Genomic DNA, 22,146 nt, shown 5'->3' on the forward strand with positions numbered 1-22,146 from the left:
ACTGGAACATTCAGAAGTATAGAAATCCTTATGTAACCAATGCCATCAGTATGTTTTGCAACAATAAGGTTGTGAAGGTCTTGAGAGAGCTCTTTGCTTTTACCCATCATGAAATGTTTCTTGTGTGACACGTTGGTAATGAGACACCTTTTTAATAGGCCATCAGTTGGGACTAAACCAGCTAATATTACTGACTAGGGGCAGGATTTCTTTCTAATTACTGATAGATTTCTGCTGGTGCCCTGGCTTTCCATGCCTTTTTGCACCTCCCTTTCTTCATGTGTTCAATACTTTTTCCCTGTGTCATTCCACTTTATTACACAGAACTTAATTTCTGAACTTATTTGTTTTGTTTACTTTGTATGTATGGATTACTTGGGTTGTTACTGACATCCGGGGCCCGTGTTCAATAAGGAGGTTCAACCAACTCTGAGTTAAAACTTGAACTCTGGGTTGACTTGCTCTGAAATGGGAAACTCTGAGCTTTCGGTTTCAGAACAGCTGAATTGAGCTAGTTCAATCGACTCTGAGTAGGTTGACTCTGACTTTAGCGCGTGCACCACGACTATGAAAAGGCACGATCAATGGTGAATATTACGATTCACCATGGCAACAGCACCCAACAAAAAGACGTTTGCATTCTTCAGAGTCAATACAAGCCCAGTCAACAATTTGATCTCACAGTGATCTCACCATGAGCTCCCAGGATATTCGTGATGAGGTCACAGTGAACTAAAAGTGTAACCTCACAGTGCACTCAATGAGTGCTCATACTAATGTGAGGTCAAAGTGCACTCACTGCACAGAGACTATGTACCCAGCATGCATTGCAGCATGACGCTTTTTATTGTCACCATTGTTGAGATTCATACACTGATTCTTGATGTTTCTCTTTGTGTTTAAATGACACTGCAGTTCAAAAGGCTTGTGACTTATCATGCTTGTAGCGTCTGGACCAATCAAACACACAAATTTTCATTTGACTTAACAAATCAGTTATTCATTAGTTTAACAAATCGTCACAGTCCCCTCACCCAATAAACTGGGTGCCAGGATGTCTGCAACGACACCAGCCCCCCCCTGGTCCCCATGGCAACCACGACACCTTCGCTAGACCAGATACATTTACGACCTAATGGCATGTTGAGAATTACCCCTCTCACTACAATTTCCACCAGGAAAGACACACAATGCCCAAAAATGGACTACCAAGGTACCCAGCATGCATTGCAGCATGAAGCTTTTGATTGTCACCATTGTTGAGATTCATACACTGATTCTTGAGGTCTCTCTTTGTTTTTAAATGACACAGTAGTTCAAAATGCTTGTGACTTATCATGCTTTTAAAATCCTTCATAAATTATTACACTGTTGGATCCTATACTGTATAATCAAAGAGCTATTATAATGACAAACTTTAGATTAATAACTCCTCACGAAGACTGCATAATGAATCTGGGTGAAGATTGTGTTGTTATCATCAATAACATGGTATCCCACGGGCAAAAAAATATATAAAATAATAATAATATATGTGCATTTTTCTTATTTTACAAATGATCTGCCAATAGGGTAAGAAAAATACGGCAGCGGCTATTTACACTAAGTGGAATTAACATACTTTCTTAGCGATAGATCCTATTTACAGTAGGCTAAGTGCAAATAGCTCTAGATGCTATTTACACTTGGTAAATAGAATATATCACTTTTTTTTACTATGTAAAAGTAGCAGTTCTTTGCAATAAGTTTAAATAATAATTAGAAGCTATAGTGGTCCTGACAGAAGTAGCAGTTCTTTGCAATAAGTGTAAATAATAATTAGATGCTATTTATATACTGGCGGATACATACTATTTGCACCTCAGTATTGTTGTACATTAATAGGATGCAATAACATAGTGTAAATGATTATATTTATTAAAATTATAAATACTTTTATTATTATTAAAAACTCGTTAGGCACTTTACTTCCACTTTTAGAGCATTTTCTTCATTTTTACTGAAAATAAATTCTAATGTGATATGTGATGGGAAAAGTGAGAAGAGAGAGCTCGGCAAAAGCCGGACTCGAACCCGGTCAATCACATCCCAAGCTAGTTCTCCGCGGCCAACGCGCTAAAGCCTACACCATTTAAGCTGTTATTCATGCGTGTTGTATTTAACCTTGTGTGACATTGGCATACTGTAAATTTGCACTTAGCAATAGACACTCCGAATAATCTTGTTTTCTATTTGCATTAAGATTATTTTTATTACCACACTGGCAGATAATTTTACTTAAGTAAAATGCACTTAATTTAGATACCCCCAGGAAACAAGACTAAATATCTTCTATCATTTTCTTATATAGAAAATCCATCTTGATTTAAGAATTTTTAGATATTTGTACTTTTTTGTTAGATATTTGAGAATTGGAAATATCTAATTTCTTATTTCCCATGGAAATATCTAATTAGTTAATCAGTAATTAGTTATGGTGTTAAAATAATGTGCATGAGGGTTCTTTATATATCTGGTGCCAGAATTCCACTTCTATTGAAGAGAATGACACATTGAACTTGATAATTAATGGCATTTTACAACACAATTCTTTATATGCTCTGATGAAAGCAAAAACAAAAAATATATATAATGAGCTTCCTCAACGCTGGACATTTCCTCATGAATCCCGATTAACATATATCACAAATGGAGCATGGAAATTGTAAAGAATTCCATACAATCTATTGAATAACACACTATCACAAAATTACAGTAAATGACATTTTATTGAGGATATTGTAAGGTTTACAGTAGTGTCTAATATTATAATCATGTTAAGAAATCACATTTAAAAGAGAATTGTCATATAAATCTCATTTTGGGAGCTCACAGTTTACATGTTTGGACAGTCATGGCGTTCTCAGGCCAGCTGTACGAATCCACTGCAAACTCTTCGTAGTCTGTGCTGCAGATGAGCGAACGAACAAAAGCCTCTTTATCGTGCGGCTCCGGATGCAGCGTTGCCATTTTGCTTTTGTAGGCGTACTCTGCAATCTGTCATGATGTAAATAAAAGAATTATAAAAAAAAAACACAAGCACAAAGAATCGAAATAGCGACATGCATGAATCACGGCTGTAGCTTGAGATGTTATTGAGTCGAGCTCACCTTCACAGCCAGCTTGATGGACACTTCCCGGATGCTGTTGAGAGGAGGATACAGACGCCCCTCTGCAAGATTCTTCTCAGTCACCAGTTCTGCTATAGCCTGTAAACACAGGTCAAACTGATGATTATTATGGACTTAACATATATACAATGTGTCTAATTACACCATTTGTGCACATGCACAAGAGTTTGAATGTAATTATTCTTCTCTTGTTTGTTTTTGTGATACAACTGCATCAAATATTCATCCTGTTTTTCCACTGGTTATAGACGTGGAAAACAAAGGCAGTAACAAGTGGGTTTTTCTTGCCCGTGATCAGCCAGATTCAATCAAAAAAACAAAGCAAACAAGAAAGAGACCAAAATAATAACTAAAAGATTTATTTCACCTAGACTAAATCTAGATTTCTGTTCGGCCTCTGGAACCAGTGTTGATATTTGTTAAAGGTATTGTTCACCCAAACTTCTTTCATCATTTACTCATCCTCATGTCATTACAAACCTGTATGACTTTCTTTTCTTTCGTGGAAGACACAAGATAGTATCTTGAAGAATGTTGGTAGTTAAAAAGTTTTCGGTTTTGCATTGACTTCCATTGTATGGACAAAAAATAGAATGGAAGTCAATGGGAACTGAAATGGCTTTGGTTATCAACATTCTTCTAATTATCTTATTTTGTGTTGAGCAGAAAAAAAGTCATACATGTTTAGAAAAACATGAGAGTGAGTAAATGATGAAAGAATTTTTGGGTAGACTATATACCTTTAACTAAAACTCAGCGGAAATAAAACAGAGATGAAAATTAGAAATGTTGCATTGGCAATTACCTACAATTAACTAATAAAATGACAAAAGAGCAAAATTACTAAAACTTAAACTAAAAAACAACACTTTGTGATACAGAATTAGAACTACAGGTCAACTGGTTAATTAACTGCCAGAAGGGCTTGCAGTTTTAATTAAACTAAAACCAAAGCACAGTTGCGGTTTTTCATTGTGCCACCCTCAAGATAATTTCTTTTTGTAAATACGAATAGAGTCCAAAGGTTTTGCAAATAACATCAAGGAATAATAAATCACAATTAGCTTTAGTCATTTTTCAGTTTAGACAGACAACTAAATTCTCCAGCCACCATCAGCTGTAGTCACTCATTATTCTTGTTGCTCGTTATCTTATTGGTTTATTTACATAATTTTCCCATCTCTCCCTCTATTTCTCTCAGCTATTTGTTTTGTGTGCCATTTCAGGTCACACTCCTGAGACTCGATAGCCCAGAACCATAACGTTTTGAAATACACAAAAGGGTAGTAGGACCAGCGGGGATAAAGAAATTAAGCATTCCCTCCTGCTGCCCAATGCTGTTTGAAGTTCAGACATCCACACTGCAGCTTCAGTGGAGCAGGAGAAGAAATCCAGCTCACGCTCGGCGTACATCAAACCACTCTGAGCGGCTCTAAAGAGATAAATCTCCTTTAGTGGCACATGTTGATATGATGTGTGGGCCTGTATGGCCTTGGCTAACCTTTTAGACTGCAATGGGCTGTTTCCAGCAGAACAGGACAGTGGTTCATAGAGATTCAAACCAGCTCTTTTGTTTACCCCGTCTGATGCAACCATCCACAATACCTGACTACAACACTGTCTGGCTGATATCAGGTGAAACATGGAGAACAGCTTGACAGATAAGTTCAGCAAAATACAAGATGACATTGCGCACAGTGATAAGATGTTTGCATATTGTAATGGGATTCTATAGTTTATATTGAGCATGTAAATGTAAAGTAGTATAAGGGCTGGAAAAAATTTGCGATTTTTCTGATTATACATCGCACAAACCTTCAGAGAACTAAGCACTGATGATGTTTTTTTTTTATTCCCTTAAAATGTCTCTTCAAGCAATTAGTTGCAAAAACCATATCATATAGGCAAAATTTGCATCAGGGTATAATTTGGAAAAACATAGCAAAATTGGCAATGGGCATTGGGGGTTGGAAAATTCACCACTTTTTTTTGATGCAGTAAGTGGAAGCACACAAATGAAAAATAACATATTTCAACTCGTAAGGAGTTCGTGAATTTTAAGAAACTTCAGTATTTTACCATTAAAATACATCAATAAATATTCATATTGAAGCATATTTTATAATTAGTCATTTTAATATCACTTAATTTAAGAAATATATGACGAATAATGACAAAACGGTTCAGTAAACACCAGAAAAAAAAAAAGGAATAATTTTTGTACCATTCCATGAATAGGCTCTACTGTGTGATAATATTAGAAAAAAAGTAATGCCCACAGCCCCACACTGGCTTTTAGCTACGGTTTGTAATGGTCTCAAATTTATGTTGTGTTCAACATTTAAGGACATTTGAGCCTTTTCTCATTTCTTGACATAACATTCTTATATTGTGTTTATACTGTAGATAAATTTGTTCACAAAGTGTTTACATTTTTTTGCCATTTTGTGACTTTGGCAAGCTATGGCAGTTAATACGCACATTTTTACCCACCAAAACTGCGATAAATTTCAGATTTTCAGCAACTGTTACACACAGTTTTACCCAGGCCCTGTTGTTAATTTTTTTAAATGACTATTTTTGTAATGTACAAAGATGAAGGTTCCTTTTATACTTTAAATCAATAGTTAAGAGAGAATTACTTTCATTTAGACAATGTGGACACTGTAACTATAGATAAACCCTAACAAATTGAAATTGAAATCAAATCAAATCGAATCAAGAAATGTGTTTTAATATATAGCCCTAAGAAATAGAGAGTAAACGATGGAGGAGCAATGCAGAATTATTTTTACAGACCCCCATGAGAAACAATTACCGTCCAAATAGGGCTTTAGAGACAGACTGAAAAAACCAAGTGAGATTTGATCACCTCAGCCGTAACGAGGAAAATATCCTCAGGGATGTGTCTCATTGCACAAGCGGTTACCCCCAGCCCCACTCCAGGGAACACATAAGCGTTGTTGCCCTGACCAGGGTAGAACTTTCGCCCATCGGGAAGGGTGACTGGATCAAAGGGACTGCCGCTTGCAAATATCCCCCGTCCCTGCAATATAAAACACAAAGCAAAAATGAAATGATTCACTCTCTCACATGAATGTACACATGCTACTCCTTCCAAAAGCACCTCAGTGAGTGTGTAGCACTGCTCAGCGGTACACTCTGCCTTGCTAGTGGGGTTGCTTAGAGCGAAGATAATAGGTCTCTTATTGAAGGATGCCATCGCCTTGATTATCTCCTCTGTGAAAGCGCCAGCGATAGCTGCCACCCCTGAAGAGAAGAAGAAAAGGATTTGAGTACAATAGTCCTCACAGGGACCGCTGGGACAACAGCAGTGTATATTTATTTATAAATATACCAATTATAACAGTAGGTTTCAGCTCCTTCACAACATCTTCAAGCTTCTTCATTTGAGCATGCTGATGTGCAAACCTCTCTTTCTCATGGGTGAGGTGATCCCGACCCTGAATGGGAGACAGAGAGATAACAACAGACAGAGAAAAAGAAAGATGATGAAAGCGTATCGGAAACATACCACATCACACCTCACCGCACTTCATAATGAACACAGGTCCTCTCCACAGGGAACAAAGAGTGTAAAACCCACCAGACGACATGCTTAGAAATTTATAAATGTCACTGTGTTAGATAGAGCATCAAAAATGGATACTTTATCTATATATCTGAATTTTTTTTTTTTGTTTTTTTTACAAATTACAGCATAAGTACTAGTTAGTTAGATAAGGCGACACTTAAAATTTCTGGTTGTTAAACACGTCCATAGCTGATGTGATGAACTACACCTTCAAGAGATGAGCTGACTTTATACAGCCACTAATACAGTAACTACCTCAAGACCAGTGGGTTAAAAATAATCATAGAAAGGGCACACAAAAAAAGTTAGCACTGACAAAAGGTTTAGCACATGGCATTTTAAAGGAATCAAGTTCACACTTTCAGGGGTGGGTTAAGTGTCCAAGCCACCTTTCTTTAAAAAAAATAAAAAAAAATAAAAAAAATTGCTCTTCCAAGTGTTAGAATGGGAGTAGGTGGGTGTTTTTGTTCAACAGTCCAATTGTAGTCATATAAAGCGCATCCATAATAAAATGTGCCACACACGGCTCCGGGGGGTGAATAAAGGCCTTCTGATAGTGAATCAATGCGTTTTGTAAGAAAAATATCCATATTTAAAATGTTACAAATACTTTTTTCTCACTTCCGCTGACTGTCATACCAGCAAGGCACGTTTTGTGGATGCGCTTTATTTGACTAAGTTTGGACTGTTGAACAAAAACACCCACCTATTCCCATTCTAAAGCTTGGAATAGCAAGGAACATTTTTTAATATAACTCCGATTGGATTCATCTGAAAGAAGAAAGTCATATACACCTAGGATGCTTTGAGGTTAAGTAAAACATAGACTAATTTTCAGTTTTGGGTGAACTAACCCTTTAAAAGCAATTAGAAAAAAAAATGTGCGCACAAACTGTACATAATGTGTGCGTACATTTTTTTTTGTACATTTAAATGCATATATTTATAAGCTCTGTTCATGGGACGCACCCCGAATACTTTCGGTTATTTCACACTTTACAGCATCTAAGTAAAACATTGAGGACATAGCTGCAGGCTGTAGTAGAGCAGAAAGAGACATGACATGTGAAAACTGCTGAGATCAGAGCTTCTTCATCACCATATTGACACAGAATAGAAGAAAATGTTGAATAATGTTGTTATTCTTGGTTTTCTTTGCGCACAAAAAGTATTTTCATAGCTTCATAAAATTACAGTTGAACCACTCATGTCACATGTTTCTGGACATTGAGCGTGTCAGTTGCGTTGCTGTCTATGCAGGGTCAGAAAGCTCTCGGATTTCATCAAAACCATCTTAATTTGTGTTCTGAAGATGAACGAAGGTCTTACGGGTTTGGAAAGTCATAAGGGTGAGTAATTAATGACAGAATTTTCATTTTTTGGGTGAACTAGCCCTTTAAGCTTAAAACAACAAAACCATCTTTCGAACAACATTGAATCAGTTAAAAAAATTTTTTAATGAAGACCTACATTAATGTTCATGGACAATCAATTAACATGACTGAATAAAAAGTTTATTATCGCCAATACAAACCACATGGTGTGTTTAGTGTCAACACTAAATGTAAAAAAACATGGCCTTTAATGATGACCTCACCTTAACGATAAGTCCTTTAGAGTCCACCATCCAGATTTTCTTTATACACTGCTCACGAGGAAGCCCCTCTTTCTCCATTGCCATAATGATGAGCTCAGCTATGCCCATTGCAGCCTGGAAACATAAAAATGCTGTTACAGATTTACATTTCACATACACTTGAACACATCTAAAGAGATGTGAACTCTGTGAACTTCACAGCATTTCAATAAAAATCTCACAGCTTGATCTAAATAATGAATCTTTTATGAATTCATTCCATACATCTTAAAAACACAAGAATCATTTAATACATTTGACAGACAAGATGAACCGTGGCATATTTGCGCCCATGCACTGCTGTTGTTCACTCAATATGGATTAACAACCATCAAAATACTGAAAAATTGACATTTTAAACTATTATTTGTGGATCTGTGCAGCAAACACACTCACCTCCCCTGCACCCTGAAATACAATGGTATGGTTGGTCATTTTGCTCTTGGTAATGCGAAGGGCAGCCAACAGTCCCGCCACAGCCACAGCAGCAGTACCTATGGGACAGAAAACACAAATATATTTCACTCAGGTATTAATCTTATCTCTGAGGTAAACAGAAAAACAGTTCATAAAAGGATGAGCTGAGGCTTGAGACTCAATTCCGGAAGCTCATTAATTGTAGACATAAAGGTGGAGTCAATACGGAGGTGGATTTCTGGAGGATTTGTCAAAAGAGTGAGATAAGCAGCTGTTTATATATTCTGTCGAAGAAGAAATCCACTCTAAATGCTAAAGATCTGATTTGGGGGTGAGTCTATTAAATGTACAACAGTGTGACTGTCTTCAGAGAAGTCTAGCTTGCTTTCAATACACGGTCAATAAAATCATCATACATATGCATGAAAACAGTTGGAGAATTGTAAACTTTATTTCTGAATGGCCCATATATATATGTCACAGAACAGAGGAAGACCACAAGGTGAGTGAATGGTAAGTGAAGAGGAATCTATTGATTAAACTCAAGGAAGTTGAGGAGCGGAGAATCAGCAGGTGAGTAGATCAGGCCCTTTCTAACGGAGCATGCTGCACAACTTCTTGTCCAGGCCCTTGTCATCTCTAGGCTGGACTACTGCAATGCTCTTCTGGCTGGACTTCCATCAAGCACAATCAAACCTCTACAAATGATTCAGAATGCAGCGGTACGACTGGTCTTCAACGAGCCCAAAAGAGCCCATGTTACACCTCTCTTTATCTCCTTGCACTGGCTACCGGTTGCGGCTCGAATCAAGTTCAAGACATTGATGCTTGCATATAGAACAGCCACAGACTCAGCACCCGCCTACTTCCACTCACTACTACGAATCTACATCCCCTTCAGAAGTCTGAGATCCGCTAGTGAGCGACGCCTCGTGGTACCATCACAGAGAGGCTCAAAATCACTTTCCAGAACATTCTCGTTCACCACTCCTGGCTGGTCGAACGATCTTCCCACCCCTATCCGGAATGCTGAATCCCTAACAATTTTCAAGCGACAGCTGAAAACCCATCTCTTTCGAAGCTACTTGACTTCATCATAAAAAAAAAAAAATTCTCTCTCTTTATTTATTCCTTCTCTTTCTAGCTTGTACTTATTTGAACAATGTCTAAGAACTTGGTATTACAACCACTTCCTGTGTCTGTTTGCCTCTTTAAGAAGAATCGCTTTATGTATCCCCCAATTTGTAAGTCGCTTTGGATAAAAGTGTCTGCTAAATGACTAAATGTAAATGTAAATGTAAATGTAAATGTGAGTAGCACATTAGCTGGTGAGATGAATCAACTTAGCTTGATGAGCTAACAGGAGATCTCTCTCCTTTTGCAGGAAGGTCAGAGAGGGTTCCACAGAAGACGAAGATGATCCGGATAAACTGGTAAGTATTCCGCAAATGGGTAATTAGGTGAGTCTCTTGAATTGACTTCAAGACCAGACAAAGGTTGATGAGGAGTGAAGGTGGCTTTATACTGGTCTTGATTGCTTGGTGACAGGTGCGGGGAATTAGTATTCAGGTGATTGTGATCATGCAGGCTGAGTGCTGGGACCTGATGAGACTGGTGTTTCCCTGACAGTACCCCCTCCTCCACGGGCGTGCCCTCTGGGTGCAGGTTTCTCTGGATGGAGCTGATGAAAGTCAGACAGCAGAGAGGGGTCAAGTATATTGTCTTGAGGTACCCAGGATTGTTCCTCTGGGCCAAATCCCTCCCAGTCCATCAGGTATTCGAGGCGGCCGCCTCGACGCCGGGAGTCCAGATCGGAGTTGACACGGTAGATGGAATCCTCATCGGCGATCTCAGGAGGAGGAGGAGGCACGTCGGGCTCGTCAGGTCCTGGGGAGGAAGGAGTGACAGGGTTAGTGAAAGACTTCAAAAGGGATACATGAAAGGTAGGTGGGTGGTAGGTCCAGCTGGTAAGTGACAGAGTTGATCTGCCTCCTGATGGTGAAGGGACAGATGAAGCAGGGACTCAGCTTACGGCAGGGCAGTTGGAGATGGATGTCCCACATCGACAGCCATACCCTGTCACCTGGTTGGTAGGGCGGTGCAGGTAGGTGACGGGCATCAGCGTGGGTCTTATGTCTCCTGACTGCCCACCGAAGAAGTTTGCTGAGTCCCAAACCCACTCGCTCTCGGAGGTTGGTAGCTGAGTACACACTGGAAGGGAGTGAGACCGGTGGAGTGCTGACGGAGTGAGTTCTGTGCATACTTGGCCCAGGGGAGGAAGCGACTCCAGCCGTGCTGGTTCTGGTGGCAGTAACTGCGAAGGTACCTCCCAATGTCTTGAATATTCTGCTCAGTCTGGCCATTGGATTGTGGGTGATATCCAGAGGTGAGACTAACGAAGACTCCTAGGAGGCAGAAGATGAATGAATGAATGAATGATGTATTTATATAGCGCTTTATTGTGTATTGTTGTACACTCAAAGAGCTTTACAATCATGTGGGGGGGTCTCTCCTCAACCACCACCAGTGTGCAGCATCCACCTGGATGGTGCAACGGCAGCCACAGGACAACGGCACCAGTGCGCTCACCACACACCAGCTACAGGTGGAGAGGAGAGAGAGAGATAGAGCCAATCAAGTGGTAGGGGATTATTAGGAGGCCATGATTGACAAAGGCCAGGGGGGCAAAATGAGATGAACTGTGGCCCACGATCGGAGACAATGTCCTCTGGGATGCCAAAGTTTCGGAATACGTGATTGAACAACAGTTCTGCTGTTTGCATGGAGGTTGGTAGCCCGGGGAGCGGGATTAGTTTGCAGGCCTTTGAGGACCGGTCAACCACAACCAGGACACAGGTGAGGTAGAGGTAAGGGGACCAGTTTCCCATGAGGAAGATGACGGGGTGTCTTTGATATGGCGCCGACTGAGCAACCCTTGACGAATTGGGAGACATCTTGTGCCATGTTCGGCCACCAGTACCGGCTTTGGAGAAGCGAGAGTGTACGCTCGCTAACTGGATATCCAGAGCCCGGAGATGAATGGAGCGAGTCCAGAAGGGTAAGGCGCAGAGTGGATGAAACATAGGTTTTCTCTTCTGAACCTCCCGGTGGAGCTAGGACCGTGAGTGAGGCTTGTCGAATGTCATCATCCAGAGTCCATTAAATCAGAGTTACAACTATGGCTGGAGGGAGAATGGTTTCTGGGGTTGCATTGTCTTGAGTGGGCTGGTAGAGACGGGAGAGAGCGTCAGCACGGGAATTCTGGGTACCAGGTAGGTAGATGACGGTAAAGTTAAAGCATGTGAAGAACAGCGCCCACCGGGCTTGTCTAGGATTCAGACGTTTAGCATCACGAAGATACTCTAGATTCCAGTGGTCAGTAATGACTTGGAATGGATGGATAGCTTCCTCCAGCCAGTGTCTCCACTCCTCTAGGGCGAGCTTGATGGCCAACAACTCATGGTTCCCGATGTCGTAGTTTTGTTCTGCCTGAGATAGCTTGCGTGAGAAATAGGCAGAGAAACCACCTGGAACACCTCATTCATGAACCCCTGGAAGACAGGCGGGGAGTTGGCGAGCCCATACAGCATCACCCGGTATTCATAGTGGCCAGTAGGTGTGATAAAGGCCGTCTTCCACTCGTCTCCAATTCGAATGAGGTTGTAGGAGCTTCGCAGGTCAAGTTTGGAGAAGATGCAAGCACCACGGAGTTACTCGACGGCAGCTGGAACCAAGGGTAATGGATATGGGTACTTTACGGTCTGTGAATTCAGGGTTCAGTAGTCAATGCATGCTCTCAGGCCTCCATCCTTCTTGCTGACAAAGAAGAAGCTTGACGCAGCTGGAGAGGTAGATGGACAGATGAAGCATTGCCGGAGAGCTTCCTTCATGTATTCCTCTATAGCAGCATGCTCCGGGATGGACAGTGGGTATACTCTACCCTTAGGAAGCTTAGCTCCAGGGTGCAGGTCGATTGCACAGTTCCATGGCCTATGTGGTGGTAGCTTAGTGGCAGCCTGCTTACTGAAGACATCCTGGAATGCCCGGTATTCAGGTGGTATAGAGGGTTTCTCTACTGGCTCGAGGCTCTCCACACTGGTCAAATAGATCGGGATCCGAGACCTTGTTGAGGGAGTGACTTGAGGCAGGCAGTGGTGGAGACAGTACTCACTCCATCGGAGAACCTCGTTGCTCTTCCTGTCGAGGTAAGGTGAGTGTAGGGTAAGCCACGGGCATCCCAGGACCACATCTGCGGTAGACTTCTCCAGCAGCAGAAATGATGACTTCCTCGTAAAGGCATCGGACACGGAGAGTGATGTTGGGGGAGCGGACCTGACGAGACTGGTGTTTCCCTGACAATATATTTATGGTGTTTTTTGTTAGAGACCAGTGGCCTAGACCACTGGTTCTCAACCAGGGCTCAACTTCCAAGGGGGCCACAGGATGACTTAAAAGTATTTAAATTAATAAATTATTATCAATATATAATCAATAATATCAATATACAAATTAAAATAAATTAAAATAAACACATAAAATCCAAGATGTAAACTGAAAGCATATTTCCAAATCATAAATTGAAAACATATAATTCTGGAATATAGAATATAACTTCTGGAATCATAAAATGAATGGAAGTAAAATAAAATATTCAGTTAATCAGGGTAATTAATTCAATAAAATTATATATCTTAGCATACATGGAGGGGGGCCTGAATATTTTGACATTGTAAAAAAGGTTGAGAACCACTGACATAAAACATAAAAAATGTGCAAACTGTATGTGAAATATGAAACAAGCACTGAAATGAGCACAAGAAACTCCAATATCAACAGCTTCCATATAGAATAAATTGAAAACGCCCCATCAGCTCCACTTGCTCCACTCCAGTGGACACATATAACTGTTAACTGTGTGAACGGTGAGATCAGCTCAATGTGCTCCACCCAAACATTTGACTGAAACTCAATTTCAAACAGTGCGATTTTGTTCAAGTTGTTGATTGGAATGTGTCTGCAATGATTGTGTAAAAAAGGATAAAGACTGAGAGGGGAGGATGGTAGAAAAGAAAGTAGAAGAAAAAATGCACTCAACCACCCAGTCTTGCTATTGAACCATAAATACAAGATGGATTTAAGCATTAGAAAGGAAAATGAGAGAGAGAGAGAGAGAGAGAGATGGTCTGAATGACTAACTTACAATAATTGATTTCTGAACTACACTATAGACTGAGAACCGGACTAATCTTAACATTATGACTCTTTTAATTGAGCTAAAGCCTAACTTATACTGTATGTGTTCTCTGTACTTTAATAATTTTGTTCAGGTGAAACTTAAAACTAGTGTGCGACTAAAGTCTATTTTTGTGCCCATACCTTGGATGTCGTCATTGAACGTGAGGTACTTGTTGCGGTATTTGCTCAACAGAGGGAAGGCATTGATGTTAGCAAAATCCTCAAACTGGACAAGGCAGTTCACCCCATACCTGTGCATAACAGAAAAATCAATGTATATTTCTTCAGAACGCAGAAACACAACAAAACAATACATAATCTCAAAGCCATTTGTTTCGCAAACACAAAGAATCCTAACAAAATTGTCCAAATCCTTACAGGCTAGCCGAAAATCTCAAACAAACATGTACCATTTCATGTTAAGTGGCTAGTTAAATGCACTCCACTTCAGCCTGCAGAGGGGGCCATCCAACTGCTCCTCAAGCCTATCACAGATGGGGTGGTTGTGGGTGTTCAATCCTGAAGGTTTTCACAAGGTTTTCTCAGCGTGGGCTTGAGACTGTTATTGTTGCTTTGTAGTCATTTACACAGCCAAACACAACTCTCAATGGTCAGAAAAGCAAATAAACAACCCTTGTATGATCAGTTAGTAAATGATGTGGAGTACAGAGAAAAACCTTCCCAAATGACTATTCAAAATCAAATGCAATGATCTGTGCACCTACAATCGTGTCTCTCTTGAGGACAGAACTTCATGAGAAAAACTGGACTTTTAAATGGACTACAGCAGTAATTCAGTGGTTTCTCATGTTATTTATCTAGTCAGCAGAACAATAGGAAGAACAGTACACAGCAACCAACTCATTCCCCAATGGGATATAGTAGAGGGCAGATACAGGCCCATCATATTTTAATGCAATATTCGATGTCCCAGACACCTAGACATTGGAAACAGGATGGGTAAACACCGCAGTGTGGCTGCATAAAGAGCTGGCCTGTCACTCAACCCAATGCAAGAGAAATAAAGATCTGCACTGCTGCCTAGAGCTGTCGTGTATACATATCACTCAAACACACACAGGAGAAAATCTCTCACTTTATTCACAATGACAGTTGTCTACTGAAGCATCCATCCGTTTCTTTATTTCCATTAACAAAATCATAAAGAGAAAACACAAAATGAAAAAAACACCATAAATACACCATAAATGTATCGATACATGATGTGTGGGAAGTTGTTATTCAGTAATAATCTTCCCCTGTAATAGTCTGTTAAACTAATTAAGCCAAGTGAGTTGAATTTAATAACTGATTCAGTCCGATTTGTGAATGAATCATTTAGGGGTGAATTCTAATACAACAATGTAACGCACTGCTTTACTACGATGCTTCATTGTAGAAATTAGTTAGTTGTGACTGTTTGTGCAGAGAAATTTCATTTTTGGTAAACTAATCCTTTAAGTAATATAAAACGGTCAGTGCTGCGTGTTCAGACATGCTACAAAAACAGAAAAACGCAATAAAGTTTTCATTGTTTCCAGAGGCTTTCCAGCACCAAAGTACTCTAGGTAAACAAGGTTTACTGATTTCAGAATCTCATCCAAAGTTTTAAGAAACCCTGTCCTGAGACCCGGCCTCAGATTGGTGCTTCTAATCAAACTGCAGTCTGATCTGTGACATAGCTGCTTGAGGAGGAGGCAGGAAAGCAGTCAAGAGAGACTGACAGAGTAATTGCTTGTGGATTTGGAGGAGAACTTTGGCAGATATAAATAGGACGTAGAGAAAGTGAGTCATAATCCCAGCATGCTCTCTGATCTGTTGAAGTGCATCATCTGAGGAGGAAGATGAAAAATGAAATCATAACCTACTGATCTAGCTCAACAGTGGTTGTAAAATATGTCAATAGTAGCATAAGAACAAGAAAAATGTCTGTCAACTAAATACTGTTTAACATTTGAGGTGATACAGAGTGAACTATGGCTCTTATGGTTTCATTTTGAATAAATGTGCCTGAGAGAGAGACAGAAACAACCAACCAACAAAACAAAGCACCCATTCGGTGGATTGTGGTCTCATTCTCACCAAAGCTTGTCTTTTTCAGGCGCCTTGTTCAATGAGATCCATAATGCACCTCTGTGTCTGTTGTAAAACTCAAACAAAGAGCTGGCCGGAGATCAGCTACACTGGTCCTCTCAACCAAAATTCAGGCCAGACAATGACAGACACACCCAAGCACACTGAGAGCTGCAGGGACTCTCTCTCTCCTCATTTGCCTTTACCTCCAGACAGGGCAGAAAGTGTTGAGTGTTGAGTGGAGCTCTTCAAGCCAATATTAAATCAACTGCAATATTAAATAAATGCAAAATGCTCTAGGACAGCTGTGCTATGCTTTTCAAAAGGGTCTGGCTGCAGCTGGCGCTTGCACTCTCAGACGTGCATTCTCAGGCTTGCACTCTCAGACACTTGCACTTCCGCTTACACAGGCTACTTGCTTGAGTTCTCTAGGTCAACAGATCAGCATCTGAGAATGAGGAAACTTTTTAGGATGGAATAACAACTTTAAGAAAAACTTTTCTCCAAGACCTATAGCTACTGCACTTCCTTTGACCCTTTTGGCATTCTGTTCTTTAAAAAAAGGCACAAGTAAGTGGTGAACACACACCTGTGAGACTGTTGCCAGCAGAGTTGAGTCAAAATGGCAAAAATCCAAGAAAATTAAGCCTGTTTTTATGCTGCTCATTCAAACAGACATTGTTTTCATGACAATAAAACAACCCTTAACTGACAAAACTGTGATGTGAAAATATCCTATTCCATGACTAATACAAAAATTATACATTGAAGTTATATAATAATTCTTATAATTTTTGCATTACATTCTTATTAAAAACATAATAAGAATAACAAAATAGGTTAAAATAGATAATAAAAGTAAAAATAAATAATAAAAAAGTTAAAAATACTGTATAGAGGTAATTGCTGTAATTTAATACAATATATATTTCAATATATTTACCTATACAAAATCAATTGTGAATCAAGGAAACAAACAAATAAAAAGTATTTCTGCAGTTAATTTTTAGCCTGGACATTTGGGTCCCTATAAATGTAGGCAAAAACTGATCCTTCCAAACCCAAACAAACACATGCACACACACAAACTGTAACATTCAGAATGACCTATCAAACAAACAGAGCAGCCTCAGAGTAGTTCTGGCATTAATACACACATAGCATGTGTAAACTTACACACGGCCGTCTCCTCAGCTCAGACATAGAAGGATGAACACCTGTACATTTAGAGAACACCTGCATTCATTTATTATTTTCAAAATTCTACCATGCACCACATCTCACAATTTCCAAATCTATTTGTCAGGCATATGGAAGCTGAAGTCTGTAGCCAGCAAATTCTATACAAACCATAATACATTTCAGTCTCTGTCTAAATGATCCTAGTAAGGAAGCCCGGCTCCATCACTCTTAAAGAGGAATGCAGTAAATGCGCTCAGAGCCCATGAGAGACTGCTAAACCCATCTACACGCCATGGCTAACAAAACACAACAAGGCCCTTTGTTTCAATCAGTGATGATTTACTACTTATAGTAGAGAAAATAGAGACGAAAAACACAGCCACTAAGTTTAGGTTCAGCGTAATCCTGCTGGGCCACACACGCTCAGGACGTTTGCTGAGATTGGGTGAAAGCATTCTGGCAGAGCAACACGTTCACAAAGATAATCTTTTGCCCGCATGTCTACCGTGCTGCCCACGGGCCTCCGCGTTAAAGGTCATACTAAGAATCCCATCCAAACACAGCTGTTCAACCAAAGACTTAAATACATGCACACACACACACACACACACGCATGCAATACGAACACAATTTCTAGGACTCCAGACAGGTTTGCCCACATAATCAGGTTTAAAGTCAAACATTATCCACATTTACAGACCATTCTTTCTCATATGCAAAGGGTGAATATCGCACCTTGTGTATAAAATTTTGCATAGTTTTCATCCTAAAAGTATGTGTATACACAAACTGCACAAAAGTTTTAAGGTTTATAAAACTGCATTCAAGTCAGAACCTGCACAAATGTCACTTTATAATTCCCAGAAAGATAGTTTGTAAGACTTAAAAGAAATCTTTTAAAAATCTTTTGTAACATAATAAATGTATTTACTACTTTTGAATGGTAGCATATTATTTCATTCTATATTATTTTATTCTGTAGTTTTTTTTTGTAATTGTTTTAAACATAAACTATAAAAATGTATGTAAATAATACAGTTTATGTAAATTTATCACTTTCAAAATGTTTAGATATTTATACTGGAAACAAAACAGATACTAATTAGGTAGATTATTTTAAAACTTAAAAACAGTTTGACATCAGAATATAACTAAAAGATCATTACTAAAAATTAAACCTGCACAGCTTACTGTTTTCGTAACAACTAAACACTTCTAAAACACAACCATATTTTTCATAATGTCAGAAATGCCCCATATCATTACTATCAGGTCAAGGTTAAGTGGTACAGGCAATACATTTGACTCATGGTCAGCATGCAGCTCTTCAGTGTTCTTCTCCAGCACACACAGGCTCCAACGGGGCCCATGGGGCTTCACAGGCTGCTCTTTCTGTTAAACACTACTTCAAACATCATTCCTCAATATCAAGCAATATTCCCCTACATCCCCTGTCCTAACATGGCTTCGTAACGGTGCCCTGAGATGGCCCTTGTTACCATAGAAATAACTGGAACACCGTCACCACTAGAGCACTGTGAAAAGTGACGAGCTCTAATGAAATAATTTGACATGGGAATTGAGCCGGGGCAAACAGAGGGGCTACAGAAGACAAATACTTTTCAGTCTGTCCTGGGAGAAAATGGAAAACAAAGTCAACCCCCCACAAACTACTTCGGCACCACAACACAAAGCCTGAGAAGCGAAAAAAAAAAATCTATTCCCGAATTAACAACATCATAAAAGAAGCATAACAACCCCCGCGAAAATAATCCCAGCATTTACTACCTAAAATGCTTTTTTTTTTTGGATGCGTGTTTTTATATGGTGTTGTACACTCTTTACCCAAATTAAAGACCTCAAAGAGTGTCTGTGTGCACTATCTGCTCTAGTTCTTCTTGTTAAAGCCATTGTGGGGCAGAAAAGTGGCCTGATGGGGATTGGTGTCATTAATCTTCATCACTTAAGTCTGGACTTACACAAAAAGGCTTGATGGGAAACAGAGCACCTGCGGGCTGTTAAACTTACAGTCTGAAAGCCTGAACCTCAATGAAAGCTATTTAATTTTCATGATTTTCCTTTGTCTTTGTCTTGTCAAACTAGCATAGCTATTCTGCACAAATGCTCTTTATCTCTACTCTCAATATGAAATAAAGACAAACTTTTGCAATATCCCAATAAAGTGTTGCGTGCGGTTTCTTCTAAAACTCTTAAACTTTAGAACTGAGAGACGTTTAGAACTGTTCCTGTACCTCAAAGATCAGAAAATGGTGCTAGCAATGCCAGTTCTCTTCATGTGATTCATATTTTTGACTCTTGAGTGTGAATCACCTTTGAGGTATGGATGCCACTTGGGTTTGATTCCCAATTAAAGTATAAACTAATGGTCTAAAAAGGTCTTATACCTTCAATGCAATCTAAGCTGTTTTAGATAAACGCATAAATGTATTTTAACCCTCATTCAACAAGTGAATGTTACTTTTCAGGATTTTTCCTAAAGCATTGAGCCTCTGAAATATAAAATTATAAGGAGTTTATTAAAAATCACCAGTACTGTAATCATTTGTTCAGTCGTCAACCTATAATCATTCATTTTCCGCCAACTCTGCACTTTTGGGGGAAAGTGATGCTGTTCCCTGTAGTTTTATGTCCACCCCATTATTATAGAATCATGGCGATATTCAGCCAGCTGGAGGGAAATCAGACACTGGGGTTTTTGAGTTCTGCTTTAAATACAGCCACGTGTGGCACTATGCTCTTATGACAACCACTTTCGAACCAGGCCACACCCGTGCCTAAAGCAACCGAAAGAACTTTGACCAAGACTCTGGTTCTTAAATATTAATGGTGTTTACCAGTGCAGAACTTGCCGCTATGTTCTAGGTGGTTGCCATGCTGTTGCTAGTTGGTTACTTTTGCTAGTTGGTTGATATTCTGGGGCCGACGTAAAAACGCTGGGTGTAAGCCCTACACTGGGCTTTGTAACGTCCTGCTTTACGATAAATATTTACACCTGTTGCACCAACTGAAACTACGATCAGGCGCAACTACGCCCGGCGTAGACCATGCGTGTCCACGTCGACACATTCTCCCTCAGTTATAGATATAGCTGAGACGACATTCACGCCGCAATGGCTACAACTACTAATATAGAACTGAATTGCTCAAGACATAATATAAGTGAAATCACCGCGCTATGATTTCATTGAGTAAACATTTCCTAACAAGTCCTCGTTTTTATTTCTGAAGTCTCCCTGCACACTCCCATGACAGAGTTCATCAAGGTTAAGTAAAATATAATAAATGTAATACAATGCTTCTCTCTAGAGTTATTTTTTTTATAGCTGACTATCAAGTTTATGTACAATGAATGTCTTTCCTGAGGTAATCGTGACTTTACGTGACATTTTGTGTTTTGCTGTCTTTCTGTGGCTGAAAAAACACGTTTATGGTTTGTATTTTGTGATAAAATTCACAGAATTTGAAAGCTGATAATTTATTTCTGATTAAAAGTAACAAAGCACAAAACTTATTGCGATTATTGGATGGCAGGCACGCTACAAATAATGAATTGAATTAAAGACGTGAAATATTTTCAAGCACACTGTCCTTCCAAGCAAGATGTCAAATGGTTCAGTTTCTTTTAATAATCCCAGTTCATATGTAATATTTTACTGCATAATTATTACATGCTTGACAGAAATATATTTTGTATTCAATTACTGTCGGCAGTGTGGTAGGCTATAGTCTACACGAGCTTCGCGACTGATATCGCTTATCCTGCCCGAAAAGACCATAAACATTACAGGTCACGTCTGCAGTAATAATTAACTAACAGACATGAATCCTAAAAACTATGTACTATGTAAAAACTAAATAATGTCCGAGCAAATCATGGCTTTTCACTTTACACCTACCTCTGACTAGGCGTAAGATTTAGAGTCAGACGTAGCACTACGCCGAGATGGTGCAACGGGTATAAATTCTACACACAACTTAAAGCACCATTTACGTCCAGCCTAGTCTTACTACCAGGTGTACGTCCAGCTGGTGCAACCGGCCCCTGGTCCCTAGATACTGTTTGTATCCCTCCTTCAATGTAAGTCTAAGATATATATTTTTCGCATACGTCCTACAACAGTTAGCAAAAGAGAGAGAAAAGTATTTATAATGTTTTAAATATTGATATTTTCTTACAAAACGCATCAATTTGGTACAGGAGGCCTTTATTCATCCCCCGGAGCCATGTGAGGCACGTTTTATTATGGATGGATGCGCTTTATTTGACTACTTTTGGACTGTTGAAAAAAAAAACACCCGTCCAGTGCCATTCTAACACTTGAAAGAGCAAGGATAATTTTTACAGTTTTTCTGAATTGCTAAAATACTAAACCCCATTCTCTGAACCAAATTCTCACTAGCTTAAACCAATTTGTTGAATAAAGCACTCTTTCTGCTAAACCTTAAACACGTTCAGGCAGTTAGGCTCTATTTGCAGATCTCATGCAGTCTTTTTGCAAAACTCTAAACACATTCTCATTCACTTAAACACTTATCATACTGTGATGCATTTGTGCTGTAAAATGCTAAACACAAGCGGCAAAAGTTAAAGGAACACTCCACTATTTTTGAAAATAGGCTCATTTTCCAACTCCCCTAGAGTTAAAGTTAGTTTTACCGTTTTCGAATCCATTCAGCCGATCTCCGGGTCTGGTGGTAGCACTTTTTGCTGTAGCTTAGCATAGATCATTGAATCTATGCAGCAGCAGGCACAATGATATTACACAGTGCCTGAAAATAGTCCCCAGCTAGGTAACTTCCAATAAACCTATTTTCAG

At 39.4% G+C, this 22,146-nt stretch overlaps 1 protein-coding gene across 1 annotated transcript in view; it reads right to left on the reverse strand.

Annotated features, from left to right (window-relative positions):
- Positions 1-2,762: 2,762 nt before the first annotated feature.
- The window catches only part of LOC107704946 (NADP-dependent malic enzyme-like), a 92,128-nt gene continuing 72,744 nt past the window's right edge, over positions 2,763-22,146 (reverse strand). Inside the window, exons 7-14 of the mRNA XM_016508016.1 lie at positions 14,195-14,304; positions 8,798-8,895; positions 8,363-8,476; positions 6,529-6,634; positions 6,298-6,440; positions 6,043-6,216; positions 3,150-3,248; positions 2,763-3,036 (exon numbers count right to left, since the gene is read on the reverse strand). Of these exons, the coding sequence (XP_016363502.1) occupies positions 2,869-3,036; positions 3,150-3,248; positions 6,043-6,216; positions 6,298-6,440; positions 6,529-6,634; positions 8,363-8,476; positions 8,798-8,895; positions 14,195-14,304 (1,012 nt within the window). The 3' untranslated portion in view covers positions 2,763-2,868. The remainder of the gene's footprint in view (positions 3,037-3,149; positions 3,249-6,042; positions 6,217-6,297; positions 6,441-6,528; positions 6,635-8,362; positions 8,477-8,797; positions 8,896-14,194; positions 14,305-22,146) is intronic.

This window comes from Sinocyclocheilus anshuiensis, unplaced genomic scaffold, assembly GCF_001515605.1.
Source record: "Sinocyclocheilus anshuiensis isolate Anshui unplaced genomic scaffold, SAMN03320099.WGS_v1.1 scaffold702, whole genome shotgun sequence".
Taxonomy (NCBI): Eukaryota; Metazoa; Chordata; class Actinopteri; order Cypriniformes; family Cyprinidae; genus Sinocyclocheilus; species Sinocyclocheilus anshuiensis.